At 40.4% G+C, this 15,978-nt stretch overlaps 1 protein-coding gene across 2 annotated transcripts in view; it reads left to right on the top strand.

The window, feature by feature from the left end:
- Window positions 1-11,649, top strand: part of rap1gds1 (RAP1, GTP-GDP dissociation stimulator 1) — a 34,627-nt gene extending 22,978 nt beyond the window's left edge. For both annotated transcript variants that reach the window (XM_023293638.3, XM_023293637.3), the window contains 8 exons: window positions 2,560-2,703; window positions 4,552-4,683; window positions 5,045-5,179; window positions 5,846-5,971; window positions 6,239-6,378; window positions 6,840-6,966; window positions 7,795-7,923; window positions 8,863-11,649. In XM_023293638.3, coding sequence (XP_023149406.1) covers window positions 2,560-2,703; window positions 4,552-4,683; window positions 5,045-5,179; window positions 5,846-5,971; window positions 6,239-6,378; window positions 6,840-6,966; window positions 7,795-7,923; window positions 8,863-8,990 — 1,061 coding nt within the window. In that variant the 3' untranslated portion in view covers window positions 8,991-11,649. The remainder of the gene's footprint in view (window positions 1-2,559; window positions 2,704-4,551; window positions 4,684-5,044; window positions 5,180-5,845; window positions 5,972-6,238; window positions 6,379-6,839; window positions 6,967-7,794; window positions 7,924-8,862) is intronic.
- Window positions 11,650-15,978: the final 4,329 nt, after the last annotated feature.

The following is a 15,978-nucleotide window of genomic DNA, read 5'->3' as shown; positions in this document are numbered from 1 at the left end:
TACTGGAAGAACTCGGCGCTTGTTCTGTGAAACATTCAGAGCTGCAGCGGTGAGACAGAAAAAGCTGTGAAAACCTGGATTGTTAGAATAGAATTAGTGGTGGGACACGAATTAGACTTATATGTGAACTTAAACAACAAAAAATGTTTGTTTCATTCATATTCATCATCAGAAGTAAAACGCCTACATTTCGGCAGGTCTTTGCAGCAAGATACTCTCCTCAAAAGGTAATTAAACAGAGTGAAATATTCTATAAAAAACTAGTTTATGACAGAAGAATGAAATTCTTTTGGGTTCTCTTTCTCTCTTTGTAATCGAGTTGTACTAATTTTTAGTGCTTCATTCTTGATTAACCGACACAAGGAAAACTGCTGAATGATTTCAGATTGTTAGATTTGCGTAGGAGTTTTTGTGTCAGTGAGTATAAAAATGTCCATCGCAAGTTTCCAGAGTTTGAGCTGACATCTTCAGAGATCTCTATTTGTCATTCAAAACCTAAAGATAGCAAATTTACCGTCTTGATAGATAAGAAAATCATTAAATCCACATTTTACAAGCTGCAGCCAAGGATTTTGTGTCATTTTCTGCTGAAGAAATGCCTCAGAATTGTTCAATTTTGATGGTCAAGTCTAGCTGTATATATACATTTTGATACTCTTATCTGTTATCTGTGTTGTTTTCTGTCATAAGTTGGATCCTGGTGCTTGCTGATGTTTTCAAATCAAGTCTTTAAATGGTTGATTCTGTAGTTTCACCACAAACCAGGCTTTCCCCCAGATTACATCCTGTGTTTTCCCCCTCTTATATGTATTTTTTAAGCCTCTGAATCTTGTTATAAACTACAAAAGATCAACTGTTTCATAAGAGCCACCCTACTCTGGTTGGTCAATGCCCTGAACTGACACAGTGATCTATTACTCAACGCAGAAGGAAGCTGGTTAGATGTAGATTGTCCTGTAGAGATGAACAGCTGACTCAAAAACTAAAACAGAACTAAAAACTCCCATTAGACAGAGGTGGACTGAACTGGATTCTGAGCCCCAGAACAGAAAAAGCATCATAAAAGCCACTATCGTATCTACTTAGGATTGTAGATGAACCAAGGATGGAGGTTGTGAATTGATTTAAACTATTTATTGCATCAACAAGAATGTTTATCTGTTTCCTCTTACATAAACAGAGATGACCTGTCAGCCTCCACCCTGAAAACACTCAGCGCTATTTAAAACTCCAGGAAAAGTAAAGATATTCTCAAATCTCTGTATGAAAAGGACACATTCACACACAGAACAAATTTGAATTAAGCTCAGATGGAACCATTTGTAAAGGAACAAGCTCTACTTTCTAACATCATTCTTGGTTTCTATCTGCTTTGAGTAAACACTGCCTGCAGTTCAGCCAAGACGTTTTTTGTCTGTTCGCAGCTCATTAATGGCTTCACAGTTGTGCCAAGAAGCACAGATTCTTTTGGTTTAATGGTGTACATTTGAATAAAACATCACAATTTTAAGCAATTCCAGATTAGCAGCTATTCTGATAACTGTTGAATTCTTACAAGACGTCTTTAGGACTAAATGGCAAATGTTACGAAGATGTTCAACTTTCCTCTATTTTGTTATCATTGCAAACTGAATATCTTCAGGTTTTAGACCGTCTTTATCAAGACAGCTGGACATGTTGCACTATTTTTTGGGATTAATTTGATTCATGCTTTATCGGCCATTTTAAAATGATCAGTTTAGTAGTTTAAACTGAGAAGCTTAAGATAAAATAAGGTGCTTCAAATGAGTAGGTTTTATTATATTGGACCAGATACATATTTCATGAACAAAAAAGTGATTTATATAGGAGAATACTCAAAATAAAGCACCCCATTGCTTCCTGTGGAGCATCTTCACTATTTTAATACAAATTAAGCAAAAAATAGCTGAAAAATAGTCTGTTTTCATTGTTTATGTGTCTTGCTAAATATTGTTTTAGGACAGAAAAGTAAACTTGAGAACCTATCCTTTAATTTAATGGTCTCAAACCTTTTTTTTTTTTTAATAAAAAGTGTGCTAAATGAATAAAATTACTTTTTATTGCTAAATATGTGTTTATTTTCTGCCTTACTTCTGTCTCGGCCTCTCCCTCTTTTTCAAGAAGCTCTCCAGAGACTTTTGTTTGTTATTCATTTTGGCAGATTGGGTTAGACTGAGAGGTTCATTTAACGGCATGAAAACTGACAGAGTGAAGTGCGGGAAACAAGCATAGATGGATGTGACAGGAAGAAGATGTAGTCATTTTTCAAAATAAAACAGTGTAGACTTCACAGGAACTAAAAAAAAACAAAAATAAAACATTTTTACTCTCACTGTGCAGCCCAGTGGTTGGTTGCCGCTGCTTTAACTAACAATCTACTAAATATTATGTTTTGTTATGCAGTCACTGCTAGCACTCAGGCTACTGGAGCTAATAGCAGTCATATGTTGTACCACTGCATTGCAGCAGCTTGTCTCAGACTTAAAAACCCTCTGTGGTCTTTTCTGAATGTCTGCTTCTCCCCCCACCCCCTGCCAGATGTGATAAAGCTGCAGCTGGTGGAGGCCGGCCTGGTGGAGTGTCTGCTGGAGGTGGTGGCTCAGACCGTGGACGGGGAGCGAGAGGAGGACGTCACCCAGCTGAAGACAGCCTCTGACCTCATGGTTCTCCTGCTGCTTGGAGGTGAACACCAGAGTTTGATAGATACACGGTGCCTCTTGATTCAGTTCAATTTATTGGGTGGGGGACAAGGAACATGGATGAGACATACAAAGTAGACGCTGACATTGAAACTGATTCATAGTTTACTGCTATGATGTACGGCTCTGGTATTAAATATACTACATGTATAGCTGGTAGTAGAATTCAAACAGTATGTAGATGAACATATCAAGTATAGTGAGGGCAATGCAGAGTAGATTGATGGAAATGGGCAGCTGGAAGCAGTGGGCTGGAGGAAGGTCAGCAGCAGCAGCATCCCACAGATGGAGATTAGGCCAGTTGGTGGGAGAACCACCACAGATCTGAAGCATCCAGCTCTGGGATCAGGGACACTCGGAGAAAGGACACAGGGAGAAACAGAGTGAGTGTAATGCAATAATGGTATATATATATTAAATCTGATGGTAGATAGAGAAGGGCTCAGTGCATCCAGAGAGGTCCTCCAGCAGTCTAGTCCTATAGCAGCAGAACTAGGGGCAGAACTAAGGGACGTCCAAGAGGAAGACTCCAGCTGACCCCCTCAGGGTCCCCCAGTCAGTCCTAACTATAAGATCTGTCAAAAAGTAAGGTTTTAAGCCTGGTCTTAAAAATAGAGAGGGTGTCCACCTCCAGAACCCAAACTGGGAGCTGGTTCCACAGGAGAGGAGCTGATAACTGAAGGCTCTGCCTCACATTCTACTTTTAGAGATTCTAGGAACAACAAGTAAACCTGCAGTCTGAGAGCGAAGAGTTCTGCTAGGATAATATGGTACTATCAGGTCTTTAAGATATGATGGAGATTGGTTGTTAAGAGCTTTATATGTCATAAGAAGGATTTTGAATTCTATTCTAGATTTAACAGGAAGCCAATGAAGAGAAACCAGTATAGGAGAAATATGATCTCTCTTGCTAACTCCCATCAGTACTCTGGCTGCAGCATTTTGGATCAGCTGTAGATGTTTCAGAGAGCTATTGGGACAACCTGATAATAAGGAATTACTGTAGTCATGCATGGACTAGTTTTTCTGCATCACTCTGAGACAGGATGTTCCTGATTTTCACAATATTTCTCAGGTGGAAAAAGGAAGTCCTACAGATTTGTTTTATGTGTGAGTTAAAGGACATGTCCTGGTCAAAGATAACACCGAGGTTCCTCACAGTAGTACTGGAGGCCAATGTAATGCCATCCAGAGTAACTATATGCTTTGAAAGCAATTCTCTAAGATGTTTGGGGCCAAATACAATGACTTCAGTCTTGTCTGAATTTAGTAGTAAGAAATTATAGGTCACATAACTACAGGTCACAGTTATCCTAGTAACTGGTTTTAATGTCATTATCAAGAGTAGGGTTGATACACGTTCATCATTAGAACATACTGTATACACACATTCAGACTGAACTTTGGTGGAACAGCAATTAAAAATTCATTCCTTCCTCAAACTGTCAGATTAAGTTGCAGCACCGACCCTGCAGCCGGCTGTACTCGTCTCTAAGAACACAAGGCCGACTTAATTCATGGATGGAAAATTTCACCTTCACACATACTTTATAGGATCATAAATATAAATCCACAGAGTCCTCTGTCCAGCGCTGATGTAGAGAATGAATAATTCAGCCTTTATGTAAATGTTTCATGCAGCAGCGCAGACCTGAGCGTGATGCGTAATAAATGTGATCTCTCCGTTCACGCTTTTCACTCATTCCTGTTTTAAAAAAGCAGTATGCACATCCCATTAGCAACCCAGCAATAAGTCAGCATGGCTGGGAGTTGGTTGTTTAACGTCTGTTTCATCTTCGTTCTGTTGTAACTCATCCTGTCCACTGTGCAGATGAATCCATGCAGAAGCTGTTTGAGGGGGGAAAAGGCAGCGTCTTCCAGAGGGTTCTGTCCTGGATCCCGTCTCACAACCATCAGCTGCAGCTGGCTGGGGCTCTGGCCATCGCTAACTTTGCCCGCAATGGTGAGAATTATTTGTGATGAGATGAAAGTAGAGCAAAATTAGTAACAACTTTTATCATCCCAGCTGTGGGAGTCAGACATGGCAGAGGGAAAATATTAGCAGCCTGCAGCAAAGATAAAATAGTGATGTTCTGTAGAGTAACACTGATCTTTGCCCACTGAGCTGCAAATTAACATAACAGACAATAAAGCTAACTGAAGGAAAAGAAGCAGAGAAGGGTGTGTGGGAGGTTTATATTTATCTAAGTTAATTCCACTACAGTAACTCAAAAGCATCTCTACTGAAATCATTTCTATCAATCATTCCGTCTCGTAATCTCAACACAAGTCCTCACCGTGCATTTTTAAATGACTGTGTTTAGATGGGAACTGCATCCACATGGTGGACACTGGAATTGTGCAGAAGCTTCTGGAGCTGTTGGATCGGCACGTCGAGGAAGGAAATGTCACAGTTCAACACGCAGCACTGAGCGCCCTGAGGAACCTGGCGATACCTGGTGAGTCCCTCCATCAGTGAGACTGAAAGAACCCTGTACACCCAGAAATTCAGTAGTTCAAACCCTCTTCCATGGACTTTTGGAGACCTTGTCCATGTACCAGCAAGTAAATAGCAAAAGTGCAACAACAAAAGATGAGAGGGGGTCTGTCAGACAGTAACAAATAACAAAAGATCAAACAATTGTGGATAACCATCGGAAATGGACTGAAGGAGTGACACTAGAAGGTATTTTCTTCATCACTTCCATGGTTTTTTTAGAAGCATGGAGTGGCTCAACTAACCCAAAGGCTCATCTTATTCCAATCTGCTATACTATTTTGCATGTCTGATTAGTCACAGTACAGCACTGACAAGAACATCAGAGGATTCTTTATATCAGTTACATACTCACACACTTTTAAAAACTTAAAAGCAGCCACAATAACTTGATCTGACAGCTGGCGTTTTCCAGATGATCCTTCAAGGTCTTTGTTGTGACTTTCTCCGACGCTGGCAAGTCTCCATCAGGAATTTATTTCATGAGGCTGTTATCCGAGCTTCAGAAACTACTGCAGATTAAAATGGACTAACAAAGTTTTCTTAGTCCTAACTTGGATGAAATGATGGTCCCTTTTTTTGTTTTTTCAAACTGTGTTTAAATCTACTTTCATGTTTTCCTCTCCAGTGGTAAACAAATCCAAGATGCTGTCGGCCGGCGTGGCGGACGTGGTGTTGAAGTTTTTGCAGTCAGAGATGCCTCCAGTCCAGTTTAAACTCCTGGGGACGTTACGGATGCTCATCGATACACAAGGTAGGTCTTTGTCTTCATGTTGGCAACTGACGATCACCCCAGCAGTCTGTACAGTCGTGTTAAACCCACCAGTTCGTTAATTTTGACGTCCTGTTGAAAGATATTCCAAACAACGAGCTAATTAAGACAGAATCTCAGCTGCTCAGACTGTTAGACTTTCACTTCTTGAGTGGAAGAGACACAGAAATGCGGCAACAGCTGCTCAAGACGGTGCGCCCCAGAATAAATGACAGTAATCTCGCCTGCCTGCTGTGTGTGTTGGTTCAGCCGAAGCTGCCGACCAGCTGGGAACCAACGGGAAGCTGGTGGAGAGGCTGGTGGAGTGGTGCGAAGCCAAAGATCACGCCGGAGTGATGGGCGAGTCCAACAGGCTCCTGTCAGCCCTCATTCGACACAGCAAGTCCAAGGTCAGACTCACCACTGTCCTCCAAGGTCACTTTGAACAGTCTTATAACACTCTGAGGCTTTAATAATGGGTCATTATTCCTGCACTGTCAGGTCTAGAGCACAAGTTAGTGACAGAAATACATGCTGGTGCTGTAAAGAAAGAAAGAAAGCTGCTTTAAAAGCCTTATTTGTATCCAGATATCTACTCTATTGAGCCATTATCCAATCAAATCTGAATGCTGTCATGATAATCTTCTGTCCAGTGGTAGTTATAAGAAACCCTCTTTATTTATTCATCAACACTGGCCAGAAATCTTTTTGCTGATTTGCATGTTTTAATGCAAAAGTGACAAATAATGACTCCAGATTTAGATCCACCTCTACTGCTCTCTATCTTTCTTTCTGTTCCTTCTGTATTTATCTGAAAATGCTTCTCAGGACTGGTTTAGTCGACAGTGTTTCCCGTCTGTGTTGTTTTTAGGAAGTCGTCAAGACCGTCATCCAGGGAGGTGGCGTCAAGCATTTAGTTACCATGGCAACCAGCGAGCATATGATCATGCAGAACGAAGCGCTGGTGGCTTTGGGTCTCATAGCAGCGCTGGAGTTAGGTAAGAGCAGCGATTTACAGTCTGCACATCAAGTCTGAATGCTGTTTTATTATTACAAATATGTGAGAAATGCTCGTTATGATGTGTATTGTGAAAGAAAAAGCTTCACAATGTCAATCAAAAATATGTTTTGCTGATATTTAACTCCACTGTGTAAGATTCTAGAAGTACTCTGCTAAGCCAAAGTAATGGATGACTGGATCAAATTAATCAGAAATCCAGTTTGATACATGACTAGTAATTCAGGAGAAATACTTGCAAGAATTTTCTTGCCAAATCTGGGGGATTTTTTAAAATAAAACTTTTAAGGGGAACTTTTAAGGAATTATTGGAATTTTCTTCCTGAAGGTTTTGCAAATTTTCAGAAATTTGGGGAATTTTTTTTGCTGAATTTTTGGATTTTTTTTCCGACAAGGACATGCCTGTAAATGAGGACAACAGGAGGGTTAATATCTAGGACAGCGGAGAGTGAGAGGAGTTAATGTCCGTGGGTCGGACTGGAACCCATGACCGCTGCGTTGGGGACTATAGTTCCAGTTTATATCGTCACACACAAAAAAAACCTTCCAATGATGCAGGTTGAGGCTCATACTGACGTCATGCGTTGATCTTATGAATGTTCCTCAGACCAACATCTTCCACAGGACCAATCAGACTGCAGTCTATAGAGAACTACTTTGCTGCGGCATTCGTTAGCTTGTCTTGCTTCTTTCTCGGGCTAGTTCCCTTCATCCCTGAGGTGAATCTGTCAGGCTGAACAGAAAACTACGACACGCTGATGTGTTTACCGTGGTGACGCTCTGAGGCTGTGTTTATTCTGAATTTCAGTTGCTGCTGAGAAGGACTTTGTGGGAGCCAGCCTGGTGTCGGTGCTTCACAAGCTGCTGTCAGACGAGAGGAGCGCCCCGGAGATCAAGTACAACTCCATGATCCTCATCTGTGCAGTCATGGGTTCAGGTGAGCTTCACAGATCGCTGTCAACCAAACTGCTGGCAATCTGTATTTCACATTTCACAAGTTTGATCTGATTACATGTTTTTGTGCTACGAATACAGTCAAAGTTTCAGCTTTTTCCCTGTCATTCATGAGCTAAAGCTGGTGGAAATGTTCAGCATTTAGCTCAACATTTACATAATCTTCTTTGGTAGTTATTTTGTCACACTGCTACCAAAGCGAAGCACTGAGAGGTATCAATGTGTGTCCTGGTTGGTCATTTGTGATGTCCAGTTCCCTCTGTAAAAGGCTAAAACTTCACCCTCGTGTCGTCCTGCGGGTCAAAACTGACCCGTTTTAAAGTTTGAAAATGTGGGAAAAAATATATATTTTCACAGTGAAACTTCTGATGTCCACATTTTCAACATTTTTGGGAAATCTTTGAACATTTTTTGGTGGAAAAAAAGAAATGTTAAAAAATGTTTAAGAACATTCACATAAAAATCAACCAAAATCCAGTGAATTTCACTGGATTTTGGTTGATTTTTATGTGAATGTTCTTAAAGAAAATATTACAAGTTTTACTGATATATATGGAATCACTTGATATTTTTAGGATTTTTTTGGAAGATTTTTATTCATTTTTTGAAAATATTTACAAGAATTGTCTTGCCACATTTGGGGCATTATTTTTTTAAATAAAACTTTTAAGGGAAACTTTTAAGGAATTATTGGAATTTTCTTCCTGAAGGTTTTGCAAATTTTCAGAAATTTGGGGAATTTTTTTGCTGAATTTTTGCATTTTTTTCAGTAAGGAAACTATGTTTTGGTGTCTGTAAATGAGGACAACAGGAGGGTTAATACAGATATTTAAAAGTAGGAGCAAATGGAGTTTATGAATGAAAACAGCATGTGAGTATATTGTTTTATCTAATAACGCTGCCTCCTCTCGTCTGTTCTCAGAGCCGCTCCACAAAGAAGTCCAGAGCCTGGCGTTCCTCGACGTGGTGTCCAAGCTGAGGGCTCACGAAAACAAGACGGTATCGCACCAGGCGTCGCTCACGGAGCAGCGGCTAACTGCCCAGAGCTAAATGACTGTTTCCAGCCCCACCTACCCACAACCACCCACCCACCCGAATGCCTGCCTGACCACCTAAATCACCCAGTGACACCTCATGACTGCTCTTCCCCGTGCCCCATCGTCATGTGCCAAGGTACCATGTCGCGTTAACTGCCAGCCAGACATCCAGCCACGTCTCTACCCCCGACTCTCCACCCCACAGAACCTCTGCTAGGGTTAGACTGATGTGCACTACTTCACTCACAGATCATCAAAATCAGAACGTTGTCGGGTTTAAGTTTTATTTTGAACGACAAGAATCCACACGGAATCGACCACGGGACACCACAACTCTCCTCTGAAAGCCATAATAATGAGATTTATTTAGGTGGGTTTGCAGGTCCTTTAGGGTGAGTCGGATGCGCCGCCGCTGACGTGACGGTATGTCTTTATCTTCACTCCATCAGTCTAACCCTAGTCCCTCCTCTACTTGTGCATGCATCTCCTGCTACAAGTAGCTCCACGGAGCTGAGGCGCCATAGACAGCCTAACGCAATAGATTAAGAGTCGACACTCTTTTACGACCATAGCTGTGACACCATCCGCCGGTAACCCACCAGTAAAAAAACAAAAAAGTGCACAAAAGAACAAAAAAAGACCCTTCCTGTCGTGATTTTTCTTTCATTTTTTAAAAAGAAAACAGCCATCCATGATGTGCCCAGTCGTGTCCCATGTAGCTCGAGTATAAATTGACTAGAAACTGTGCATGTTTTAGTCCCGTTGAAGGTGTGCCAGTGTTCATCTTACCTCTCCAACGCTTACATTACTCCCAAGTACAGCCTGACATCTCGAGTCTTGTACACTTTTCGTATTTTTTTGCACTTGTTCTTTAAACTTAGAGATATTAGAGTTTTAATTGTCCGATCACATTCCCCCATGTTTGACAGCTGTACAGTGAAGTTAGAGGCTCCAACCTTCCAGCCCATCGCTGAAGGAGAATCATGTGAGGAGAACAGAGCGGCGAGCAGTTTAATCAACCAGAGTGAAGCCAAGTTTGAGTCGAGACTATTAGGAAATGTGAAGTGTGCCTTTCCCAACGGAAATCTAACGTCTCTCCAGGAGCTCCTACTGCGTATCACGGTCTTGCATTCAACTCCTGGAAGCTTCAAAACCAATTTGACAGTGAGAATGTTCACCGGACATCAGCCAATCTTCTGAGTGACATCTAAGTTTAAACATTATGTTTGGATCAAAAACAGCAAATAATCCACGATCTCCGACCACGAAAGGTCTTTTCCATTAAAGTTAACCCTCCTGTTGTCTTCATTTACAGACACCAAAAATATTGTTTCCTTGTCTGAAAAAAAATCCAAAAATTCAGCCAAAAAAAATTCCACAAATTTCTGAAAATTTGCAAAACCTTCAGGAAGAAAATTCCAATAATTCCTTAAAAATTTCCCTTAAAAATTTTATTTAAAAAAATCCCCCAAATTTGGCAAGAAAATTCTTGTAAATATTTTTCAAAATATGAGTAAAAATCTTCCAAAAAAATCCTAAAAATATCTAAAGTGATTCCATATATATCGGTAAAACTTCTAATATTTTCTTTAAAGACATTCACAAAAAAATCAACCAAAATCCAGTGAAATTCACTGGATTTTGGTTGATTTTTTTTGTGAATGTTCTTAAGAAATATTTTTAACATTTTTTTTTCCCACCAAAAAATGTTCAAAAATTTCCCAAAAATTTTGAAAATGTGGACATCAGAAATTTCACTGAGAAAATATATATTTTTTCCACATTTTCAAACTTTAAACTGGGTCAATTTTGACCCGCAGGACGACACGAGGGTTAACACAAACCACATTATATCAAAGACGGTGCAGGACTTGACTAAAACCTTTCTGATCTGAATAAATTGTGTTTGCTTCCAGTTGCTGAGAAAATTGCCTACTTCCCATCAGTCCGATCAATGCATCACAGTCGGTGTTTGACATTTTGCATAGCCAAATTTCTATGTGTAAAATCCTTTTGTTTGTAGTGCTGTGAACAGAATTCAAGAAAATATCTATAAAAGAAACTTTTATAATATTTTTAGATGGGCAGAGAATAGTGGAGTGAAGTTATGAAGAGCAACAAGGACAGGAGAAGTTGGAACAAGAGCTGCTTCAAGATCCTCTCCCCGGTGTGGTTTTAACGCTACGGCACCTCAGAAATCCCCGAATCGGAGGTGAACACACCGGGGAGTGTGTTTTGAACCGTGTGAATTAAAGCTGCCACCATTCCTACACGTGTGTGTACAGTTCGTGTGTGTGTTGTGAATGTACAGCTTGGGGTAGGCAGTGTGGAGCCAAGTGTGGAATCTGGTGAGAACCGGTAACCGAACGCAGACGCCAAACAGTCGCCTCCAGAGGACGGGTTTCTCTTTACGTACGACGGTTTGGATCCTTCCTAACCCTGTCAACACGCCGCAGTGTGTCTCCTGGTCTGGGCCCACGCTTTTCTGTTTTTTTAAAAGGTATGAATGGTTATTTATCAGATCTGTGCTCTTCTAAAGACACATGCCAGTGGAGATGTATCCATAGTAACTGCGTAAAATACTATAAACATAAATGTTTGTTGTAAATGTCATGAGTTGTACATTTGGAGGATTGTAACTCAGCAGATAATTAAAAGATGATAGCTGGTGATGGTCGATGTCGTCTGTCTTTCTGTACATCGGAGAAATCGATGGAATCGAATTTGTCCTCTTTCTGAATAATCAAACAGAAAAGCAGCTCTCCTTTTCCTTTTGATTATTTTGAAAGAAAATGTTCAGATATAGATGTATTTAAAGAGAATTTGAACCAGATTTTATTTTGTTTTCCCACTGCTGGTCTGTTGGCTGATCAGCACCTCCAAGTCCAAGGTCATGGTTCTCTAATGGAAACCTGGGGATTCTAATCAGACGCCCAAACCAACTTGGTGGAATCTCTGAGCTCGTCTCTGTGGAGGAAACTCATTTTGAGTGCTTTTATCCACAAGCATAGCTCTTTGGCCACTACTCTGAGCCCAGAGGTGAGTATTGGAGCATAGATCGACTCCTAAATAAAGAGTTTTGCGTTCCAGCTCCGCTCCTTCGTCCAAGAAAATTCTTGTAAATATTTTCAAAAAATTTGTAAAAATCTTCCAAAAAAAAGTCCTAAAAATATCTAAAATGATTCCATATATATCAGTAAAACTTCTAATATTTTCTTTGAGAACATTTACAAAAAAAAATCAACCAAAATCCAGCGAAATTCTCTGGATTTTAGTTGATTTTTTTGTGAATGTTCTTAAGAAACATTTTAAACATTTTTTTCCATCAAAAAATGTTCAAAGATTTCCCAAAAATGTTGAAAATGTGGACAACAGAAGTTTCACTGTGAAAATACATGTATTTTCCCCACATTTTCAAACTTTAAAACGGGTCAATTTTGACCCGCAGGACGACATGAGGGTTAATAAAAGACTCTTCGACAGCAGTAACAGCTTCCAGTCGTCTTGGGTAAAACTCTTTCTTCCACTCAATCCAGTCTGAGATTTCTGTTGAAGCCACTCCAGTGCAGTCGTGGCTGTTGGCGTCGGGTCTGTCATCTTTCCAGTCTCATGTCGCTGCACTCTAAGTTTTCTTCAAGGACCTGTCTGTGTTTGGCTGCCTTCATCCTTCCTGCTGCTAAGAAGCTCCACCCACAGCATGACGCTGCAGGAGGCTGTGCTGTTTGCCAGACTCTGTGCGCAAATGGTTCAGTTTCTGACTCCTCACATCTGAGAATCTTTTTCCTCGTGCTCTCGGAGTCCTTTAAATGCAGTTTGGCGAGCTCCAAGTGGGCTGTCGTGGCTTGTACTTGAAGTAGCTTCCGTCTTTTCCACTCTAACATAAAGGTTTGATTGATGTAGAGCTGCTGAGGTGGGAGTCCTTCTGGCAGGTTCTTGGCCACCATCTGGGGTCCGTTTCACGAAGCAGGTTTAGTGAAAACTCTGAGTTTGTTAACCCTGAAATGAGGGAAACTCAGAGTTTTCCGTTTCATAAAGGGAGGTAACTCAAACCAGAGACAGAGGGGTAACTCTAGCCTGTTTCACAAAGAGAGGTAACTTAAACTCTCGGTCAGTTACCATAGTAACAGACTCTATGACTCTAACCTGGTCAGGACCAGGTTTTTCTCAGTAAACCTCGAGTTTCTCTCAGTCTCCGCCCTCTTTCAGCCACACGCTATTTAATTCAGTCAGCTGGCGAGTTTTGGCGAAGTCTAGTTCTGCCGTGTGTCTAAATGTCATGTCCTTTTATTAACGATCCAGTAGATGAAGGAGCAGCATTACTGCACAGAGAATTAAATATTCGTCAGGAGATTGTTATCAGACCGCGCATAGATGTTCTCGCATTTCTCGACAAGTATCTTTTAGAGCGGTACAGTTTCACATCACAGTCCATAATGTACATCCACAACCTAATCCGTCCTTACATTTACATCATTACCAATCGCAGTCATGCTCTCACATCCCAGCAGATATTGTGTGTTGTGCTGCGGTTCTTTGCAAATGGAAGTTTTTTTATATAATGTAGGAGATGCAGAGCACTTCAGTAAGACAACTGTATGCAGGACGGTCAGAAAAGTGTGTCTGGATCTGAAATGACTTTTACCATCTTTGTGGTTTTCCCTGGAAATAAACCTGTCAGAGCCATCAAGGCTCTGTGTGTGTGTGTGTGTGTGTGTGTGTGTGTGTGTGTGTGTGTATATATAGGCTTAATTATTTAACAGAACATGATATGGATGCAGACATTTAGGCTGTGTGTGGGATAAAACCACTGCACAGTCAAACAGCCACCTAATATTTAGGCTACTTTACAATGTAAAACATGATCAAAATGAGGAAGCTCCATGAGATTATGCCGACTTCTTACCTGTTTTAAAAATGTTTTTATATTTCATCTTAAGCTCCTGCCTCATGCGCTTCACCCCTGCAGGATTGCACCTAAATGAAATAACTTAATAGGCTACTATTCAAACAGTTTTCCTGTAATATTATTGTGATTTAAACTTACACATTGACCCAGGCAGCAATGTTCTCCCACACCGTCTCCCTCTCTTTTGCAGCTGCAGGTGCTGCACTTCTTTCTAAAAACGTGTTCAAACTCGCTATATAAGCGCATTAAGATTTCCAGTTCAAACGGTGTAGTCCTCCGCTTCCCCGTTGCCATGGTGACTCGTCGAATCGGCGCTCCATTGATACTGGCTTTTCAGAGTTGTGGTCCATGCGCTTAACTCCGGGTGAAACTACTCCGAGTTGATTAAACCAACTCAAATCATCCGTTGTGAAACCGAAAACTCAGAGTTTTCTATCTCAGAGTAGATCAACTCAGAGTTCAGGGTTAAACTCAGAGTTTGTTGAACCTGCTTCGTGAAACGGACCCCAGATCAAGGCCCTTCTTTGTTATTCAGTTTGGTTCTGTGCCCTCGGTCTGATCTATCTACTGCAGTGGTTCTTAACCTGGGTTCGGTGAGTCAGTCAAGACACACATCCGACTCATATGATTGGTGATGACACGCCCTGCTTGGCCATCACTGGCTGCAGGTGATCACTACATTGCTTGGTCAATCTGTGCTGCAGGGAATTTGGTGCGCTCAGTAGTCGACTTGTGACTGTCGTGATGGTACGTCGTGTGATTTCTTTCTTAATATTTTAATCCATACTATGTTGAGCAAAAAAAGAAAGTGGTCGGACGAATATGTACACCATGGATTCACATGTATAACGGAACGTGATGGGAGTCAGTGTCCTATCTGCATGATGTGCAATGCCAAGTTAAGCAATTCTACTCTAGCAAAACTAAAGGAACACTTCCTTAAGCTGCATGGAGATGGGGAATACAAGAACACAAGTGATGTTAATGCACGGTTCATTTTGTGCACCAGTAAAACATATAACTATGTCTTGAATTTGAAAAAAATCGTATTTCAATAAAGAAGGGTTCGGTGAATGTGCATATGAAAGTGGTGGGGTTCAGTACCTCCAACAAGGTTAAGAACCACTGATCTACTGTAAAATGTGCAAACAGTGACAGGATCTGGATACTTCCTGAAGCCACTATAGTCACATTTGTTTAGGATTTCCAAAGGACACTCATTGAAATACTTTGAAATTCAAAATTTCAACCCCGGAGTGTCATTGGAGGACATAACTTTTTTGCTTTTGTGACATTTTTCAAAATTTTTATTTTCATGTTGAAATTTAAAGTCAGTGAAGTTACCATATATGTTTCCTTGCCTGTTAGCAGTAAAAAAGAAAAAAAAAAATTCCAAGAAATGTCTTAGCACAACTAGTCAACCGTAAAATGTGTGAGTTTCGTAAACTAACCACAGTTAGTTTTGGCATTCCGAGGACCGAGCCGCAAATCCACTAGTTCCAACTTTGGAGAAAAGAGAAAGTTTGATACGTTCTAGGCGTCTGCTGATTGGTCAAATGCCATGATGTAGTGTGATGAGTGATCTTCACTGATTGGCTGGGTGAAAACCACATTGACACCTCACACCACTGAGAGGCAGGAGAAACGCCATATTAAATGTGTGGAAATTACCAAATGTGATCACTTGCATGATGAAGGGCTACAGAACCTTAACCCTCCTGTTGTCTTCATTTATGGGCACCAAAAACTATTGTTTGTCTGAAAAAAAATCCAAAAATTCTGCAAAAAAAAATCCCCAAATTTCTGAAAATTTGCAAAACATTCAGGAAGAAAATTCCAACAATTCCTTAAGTTTCCCTTAAAAGTTTTATTTAAAAAAAAAAAATCCCCCAAATATGGCAAGAAAATTCTTGTAAATATTTTCAAAAAGAGGAAAAATCTTCCAAAAAAAATCCTAAAAATATCTAAAGTGATTCCATATATATGTGTAAAAATTCAGATATTTTCTTTAAGAACATTCACATAAAAATCAACCAAAATCCAGCGAATTTCGCTGGATTTTTTTGTGAATGTTCTTAAAGAAACATTTTTAACA

This window comes from Amphiprion ocellaris, chromosome 23, assembly GCF_022539595.1.
Source record: "Amphiprion ocellaris isolate individual 3 ecotype Okinawa chromosome 23, ASM2253959v1, whole genome shotgun sequence".
Taxonomy (NCBI): domain Eukaryota; kingdom Metazoa; phylum Chordata; class Actinopteri; family Pomacentridae; genus Amphiprion; species Amphiprion ocellaris.
Note: the sequence above shows the minus strand (reverse complement) of the source record. Positions and strands in the feature narration are given on the sequence as shown.